General features: G+C 42.7%; 1 protein-coding gene across 1 annotated transcript in view; it reads left to right on the top strand.

The window, feature by feature from the left end:
* Positions 1-7,500, top strand: part of LOC119583355 (neural-cadherin-like) — a 58,054-nt gene that overhangs the window by 5,751 nt on the left and 44,803 nt on the right. Inside the window, exons 8-12 of the mRNA XM_037931827.1 lie at positions 377-471; positions 1,227-1,346; positions 2,729-2,872; positions 5,599-5,793; positions 6,767-6,963. Of these exons, the coding sequence (XP_037787755.1) occupies positions 377-471; positions 1,227-1,346; positions 2,729-2,872; positions 5,599-5,793; positions 6,767-6,963 (751 nt within the window). The remainder of the gene's footprint in view (positions 1-376; positions 472-1,226; positions 1,347-2,728; positions 2,873-5,598; positions 5,794-6,766; positions 6,964-7,500) is intronic.

The raw sequence follows: 7,500 nt of genomic DNA, 5'->3' as shown, positions 1-7,500 counted from the left end.
ACATACATACATACACACACACACACACACACACACACACACACACACACACACACACACACACACACACACACACACACACACACACCATATATATATATATATATATATATATATATATATATATATATATATATATATATATATATATATATATATATATAACCTACATATCAGCATAACATTCTAAAGAATAATAATACTCTTAGAACTATGTCGCAAGTTTATCATTACTCGGTTCATCATTATCATGTAATTATGTTATATATATACTACACAAATCATATACCATATCATATATCACATATACGTATCGCAGCAAACTAAAAAAAAAAAAGTCATAGCATTTCGCATCCTACGCATTTTCCTCCAGCAGAAGAAAACCGATACAAGCCGAGTTTTCCTCAATGCAACGACTACCACGACATCCACGTGAAGGAAAACATGACGGCGAACACACCTGTGCTTATGGTGAGTAGGGGGAAAGGAGGGGAAGGAAGAGAGGGGAAAATATGTGGGATTTGAGAGGAAAAAGGTGGGGTTTGGGGGGTACGGGATATGGGTAGGTGGGAGATGGGGAGATAGTTAGGAAGAAGGAGGAGGAGGAGGAGGAGGAGGAGGAGGAAGGGAGGAGGAAGAAGAGAGGAGGAGGAGGAGGAAGAGGAAGGGAGGAGGAGGAGGAAGGGAGGAGCGGGAGGAGGAGGGGAAGAGGAGGAGGAGGGAGGGAGGATGATGATGATGATGATGATGATGATGATGATGATGATGATGATGATGATGATGATGATGAGGAGGAGGAGGAGGTGAGGAAGGAAAGAGGGAAGAGGAGGAAGAGGGAGTGAGGATGGAAGGGATGAAGAGGAGAGAAGAGGAAGAGAGAATGTGAGGAGGTCCAGAGGGAGGGGTGAGTAGAGATGGATAGCGGATGGGGGAATGGGAGAAAGGGGGAATAGAGAAAGCGTGAAAGGAGAGATGGAGTGAAGTTAAGAGATGGTAGAAGAGAAGCAGGGTAAGAGGAGATAAAGAGAAAGGACTGAAAAATGAGGACATGAAAGGGAGTGACTATCAAAAGAGCGATAGAGATTAGATAAAGAAGAAAAAAACAACAACAGATAACCTAATACATAAAATACACATAAAAAAGAGAATAACGAAAGAACACATTCAAATACGAAGCCAAACAAATGAAAACAAAAGCAAAAGGTATAACTCCCTCTCTCCCTCAGGTGATAGCGACCGACAAAGACAGAGGGCGTGCGGGCGAGCTCACCTACTCCCTTATCAACGACTTCAACACCTTCGCCATCCACTCATCCAACCAGCAGGGCCAGATCGTCGCCACAAGGGTGAGTGGCGGCCCTATTTCGGGTTAACATGCGCAGTGTATGTGATGTGTGTGTGTACTTACACACGCAAACGCGCGCGCGCGCGCACAATATATATATATATATATATATATATATATATATATATATATATATATATGCATGCATATATATACATATATATACACACACACACACACACACACATATATATATATATATATATATATATATATATATATATATATATATATATATATATATATATATATATATATATATATATATATACATATATACACATATGTGTGTGTGTGTGTGTGTGTGTGTGTGTTGCGTGTGTCTGTGTGTGTGTGTGTGTGTGCATGCGTGCGTGCGTGCATGCGTGTGTGTGTGTGTGTGTGTGTGTGTGTGTGTGTGTGTGTGTGTGTGCGTGCGTGCGTGCGTGCGTGTGTGGGTGTGAGTGTGTGTGTGTGTGTGTGTATGCATATGATATATGCAGTTAATGAATAATTCTAAAGAGAAAATTATGAACTGGAAAAAAGTTTATCAATTCATATTTTATTGCAAATGTAGATATTTGCAATGCGACATATTTTTTCCCCATCTTTTAAGTTACATTTCATATTTTGATTATCATTTATAGATTTTTTTTTTATTCCATGTATTTACTTATAAACATAGTAATTTGATTGATTTATTGATTATTAATTTTGGGATTTAAACTTTTTTTTCGATGATTTATAAATAGCTCTGTGTGCCACGCCGCTCGACCGTGTTCGAATGCGTAGGTTCAAAATCAAATCAGATGGATTTCATTTAGCATTTTTATTATATTACTATCCGTGTAAGTGTGTTTCATTCTGGTATTATTACGCTCAAATGAACTCTTCATGAAAATATGATATTCATATGCGGTGATGATTTATGCTGCGTTAGAAGTGGATATTGCTTGTACGTGTATGCGTGTGTTCGTTTGTGCATTTACATAATGATACTTTCATGAATATACACTTATATTTGCACACACACACACACACACACACACACACACACACACACACACACACACACACACACACACACACACACATACACACACACACACATACACACACACACACTCACACACATACAAGCACACATACAAACACACATACAAACGCACACAGACACACAAAAACACACACACACACACAGACGAACACACACAAACACACACACACACACACACACACACACACACACACACACACCTATACCCCCTCCACCCCATCACCCCCCCCCCCTCTCACACGAAACCATCAGAACCTCTCACATTCCCCCTGCTCCCCTCTTTTTAACCTTCCTCCCTCCCCAGCTTTTTCTCATTTCCCTCTTCCCGTCCCCCCCCCTTCCCGCAGCGCCTGGACCGTGAGCAAGGGGACAAGGACTTCCTCCTGACGGTGATCGCGAGGGACGGCGGCGTGGTGACCCTCCAGGACTCCTGCTCCTTCAGGGTCTTGGTCGAGGACGTGAACGACAACGCGCCCATCTTCGACCAGCCGGTGAGTCGGGGTCGAGTCTGCACGAGGTCGGGGGCGTCTCTTGGATGGCTGGATGGTGTGTGTGTGCGTGTGTGTGTGTGTGTGTGCGTGTGTGTGTGTGTGTGTGTGTGTGTGTGTGTGTGTGTGTGTGTGTGTGTGTGTGTGTGTGTTGTATGTGTGTTTATGCAAGAAATCGTAAATGTTTGCGTGTGTTTGTGCATATATATATATATATATATATATATATATATATATATATATATATATATATATATATATATATATATATATATGTACATATATAACATATATGTATATATATATATTTACATATATCTGTATGTATATTTATCTCTATCTATCTATTTATCTATATATATGTATGTATGTAGGCGTGTATACATATATGCATATACATATTCATATGAACATGTGTGTAAATCGCAGTACGATATGCTAGCCGGATATACCTTGAAGTATATGTACAATATATTTCCTAAAGCATTTTAAATTGTACGCTCCCTTCCCTCTTATCCATTTTGCACAAGGAGATCGCGGTATGCAAATGCGTGCGTGGGAAAATTCCCAGCAAAGTTCAACAACGACAGCTTCCCGCGAAAGCACTCTGGCTGTCTATGCCAATACGAGAGGCTGCAGCGATAATTTTAGGGTTAAGAAGAATTCTTAAAAAAAAAGTAGATATGGAAAAAAAAGGGAAAAGAAATAAGATATCTTATTATTGCTTTGTCTCCTTCTTCATCTGTTTATATTTTCTGCTATTTCTTTTTTAAGTTGCTTCTCCTCCTCTTCCTCCTATTACTTCTCTTCATCCCTCCTCTCTTTCCTTTTCCTCCTCCTCCTCCTCTATATTCCCCTTTCCTTCCACAACAAATTTCCCTCCTTCTCCTCCTCCATTTCTCCTTCCTCTTCATCCTCCTTGTCTTCCCCCTCCTTCTCCCCTTCCTCCTCTTCCTTTTCCTCTTCCTCCTCCTGCCTTTCTTCTCTTCTCCTTCTTTCTCCTCCTACATTTCTCTTCCTTCTCCTCATTCTCCTTCTTATATTCTTATCACTTTTTCCTCTTTACTCCTTTAACAGATTTCCGCAAGGCTTGATATTTCAAGAAAAGTTACACAGCGAAGGAAACCGACTCGTCAGAAAAAGAAAAAAAAAGAAAAAAAGAAAAAAAGGAACACACAGGGCCATTGTGCCTCGTATTAAACGGGAAGTGCGGCATTTTCGATCTTATGCCAAATAGACATGAGGACCGAAATCACTTGCGCAGTTCACAGCAGGAGAAGCGTAAGGGGGGGGGGGGGGTAACTTGACCTGTTGATCAACTGTGGAAAATGTGGCAGAGAGATAGGAAGGGAAGGAGGGAGGGAGGGAAGGAAGAAAGGACGCCAGGAGGCATGTAGGGGAAGAGGAGGGGACAGATAGAGGGAAGGAGGGAAGGAGAAACAGAGGGAAGGAGGGAAGGAAAAGGGGAGGAAAAACAGGGATGAGGAAGAGAGGGAGGGAAGGAAGGGAGGGAGGGAAGGAAGGAGAGAAGGAAGGAGGAAGGGGAAGAGGAAAGGAGGAAAGGAAGGCAAATCAAGGAAAGAAGAGAGGGAGGGAGGAAGGAAAAAAAGGAAAGGAGAGAGGAAGAAAAAGTAGGAGAATAGGAGGGAGAGGGGAAGGTAGGAAGAAAACAGGATAAAGGAAAAAGAAAAAGAAAGAGAACGGAAGAGAGGAGGTGGAGGAGGGATAGGATAGGGGGAAAAAGAAGAAAGGAAAGAAGGAAAGAAGGAAGGAAGGAAGGAAGGAAGGAAGGAAGGCAGGAAGGAAGGAAGGAAGGAGAGGAGGACGACCTAAGCGATGAAAAAAGTGAGGGAGAAAGAGAGGGAGAAAGGAAGAAAAGGAAAATAGAAAAAGAGGAAGAACCTCGTTAAAGGAATGTAAGGAAACAAATCAAAAAATGTGTGAATAAGTAATCGAAGCAAATTATTGCATGTACTTACGAATGAATCCGATAATACGTCAGTCAGTAAATCAGTGACCAAACGATTGATTAAAAAAACGAAATATTTAATGAAATAATGAATAGATAAATAAATACACAAGCAGCTGACCTAATGAATGTGAGAAGAAGAGCGCAAGGGAAGAAACACGAGAGTAAAGAAAGAGAAATAAAGAAAAAAAAAAAGAACGGAAGAAAGAACGAAAGAAAGAAAAGAGAATCTTCCTTTTTTTCGTCTTTTATTAATTTTGACATGTTCCTTCATCCTTGTATATAAATATTAGTATGTGTAAATGTCGTCACTATTACCATTAATGTTTATTTTACTATCCACAAATTCTTTACGATATATGCATGCTGTACTACAGACTCACGTAAAATATTTACTGCTCTTGACATCTAATATTCGCTTCCTCCCTCCCTCTCTCTTCCCTTTCTCTCTCTCCTTCCCTCCCTCCTCTTCCCCCCGTCTCTCTCTCTCTCTCTCTCTCTCTCTCTCTCTCTCTCTCTCTCTCTCTCTCTCTCTCTCTCTCTCTCTCTCCTCTCTCTATTTCTCTCTCTCTCTCTCTCTCTCTCTCTCTCTCTCTCTCTCTCTCTCTCTCTCTCCCTCCCTCCCTCCCTCCCACCCCCCTCTCTCTCCCTCCCCTCTCTTTCACCTTTCTTCTTTCTCTCTTCTCTCTTCCTCTCTCCTTACCACCCACCCACCCACCACATCACCCCCCCCCCTTCATCCCCCCTTCCATTCCCTCAGAGATACGACCAGACCATCGCGACGGACCACCGACCGGGGACCTCCGTGATGCGCGTCGTGGCCCGAGACCGAGATATGGGAGATAACGCCCGTATCAGCTACACACTCCAAGGGCATCCCATGGACCTCTCCTACTTCTCGCTAAACAGCACCACCGGCGTTATCACCCTCGAGAAGAAGATCGGGGATAGTATGGTGAGTGGAGGGAGAGGGGGAGGTGGAGGGGAGGGTGAGGGTGAGGGTGAGGGTGAGGGTGAGTGGAGGGTGAGGGTGAGGATGGGGGTGAGGGTGAGGGGGAGGGGGGAGGGTGAAATTCGGGGTGAAGGTGAGGGTGAAGGTGAGTGAGTGACTGACTAAAGGAGAGTGAGAAAGAGACACACAGAGAGGAGAGAGGAGAGAGAGAGGAGAGAGAGAGAGAGAGAGAGAGAGAGAGAGAGAGAGAGAGAGAGAGAGAGAGAGAGAGAGAGAGGGAGAGAGAGAGAGAGAAGGAAAAAGCTAAGTTAAGGCATGAGAACATACAAGAAGCAGATTGAAAGAATACCACAATTTTTTTTCAGAAGACCGAGAAAAAACGAAGAGCATAGAGAAAGAACAAGGAAAAACTATTGAATTAGACTGAAACAATGAACTAGAGCAAGTTAACCACCTGATAATTAAACACACACACGCACACACAATAAGCCAGCACAAAAGCAAACAGAAAGAGCTAAACAAACGAATAAAACCTCTGTATCTGGTCATATCCTTCCTTTAACTCTTATTACCTGTACTCACATTATACCAGACTGTCTATCGAATGTCTTACCTGTCTCTCTCTCTCTCTCTCTCTCTCTTCTCTCTCTTCTGTCTGCTGTCTCGTCTCTTCTCTTATCTGTCTGTGTGTCTTGTCTGTCTGTCTGTCTGTCTGTCTGTCTCTCTCTCTCTCTCTCTCTCTCTCTCTCTCTCTCTCTTCTCTCTCTCTCTCTCTCTCTCTCTCTCCTTCCTCTCTCTCTCTCTCTCTCTCCTCTCTCTCTCTCCTCTCTCCTTCCCTCTCCCTCTCCCCCTTCTCTCTCTCTCTCTCTCTCTCTCTCTCTCTCTCTCTCTCTCTCTCTCTCTCTCTATCTATCTATCTATCTATCTCTCCCCCTCTCTCCCCCTCTCTCTCTCCCTCCCTCCCTCTCTCTAACAGGCCAACAGCAAAACGTTCGAGATAGCGGCGCGAGCGGAGGACCGAGGCAGACCGGTGATGTGGTCGACGGTGCCAATCCGAATGCCGGTCGTGTCTTCGGGTGAACTCGCTCCTTCCATCGTCCTTCTGGAGCCCGTTCACCCGACTGTGCCCGAGAACACGCCGGAGAACACGCCCGTGGTCTCTATCTGCGCCAGGTGGGTGCTCTGGGGGTGGTCGGGGAGGGGAGAGGGGGGATTTAGAAGAGATATACTACTTTTCATTCAAATAGAAATGGAATGGTGAAGGATGATGAATAATAAACTTGGAAAGATAGATGGAGAAACATATATATATATATATATATATATATATATATATATATATATATATATATATATATATATATATATATATATATATATATGTATATATAGACAGACAGACAGACAAATGGATAGATGGAGATATTGATCTATATATATAGTTCTTATATACATGAATAGACGGAAAGCCAGATAGATAGATATATAAACATACTGATAGGTAAACAGACGGACAAAGAAATACCCAGATAGATAAATAACCATACAAACAAACAGGCACAACAACAGACAGTTGCAAAGCCAGCCAAACAGATAGATACACACCCAAATAGTCATCCACACACTTACATAAACAGAGAAAGATAAATGCAAAATTCTTCTCGCTGACAACGGTACGCAGCCTAACTGACACCTCTTATGACACACCCC

This window comes from Penaeus monodon, chromosome 17, assembly GCF_015228065.2.
Source record: "Penaeus monodon isolate SGIC_2016 chromosome 17, NSTDA_Pmon_1, whole genome shotgun sequence".
NCBI lineage: Eukaryota > Metazoa > Arthropoda > Malacostraca > Decapoda > Penaeidae > Penaeus > Penaeus monodon.
Note: the sequence above shows the minus strand (reverse complement) of the source record. Positions and strands in the feature narration are given on the sequence as shown.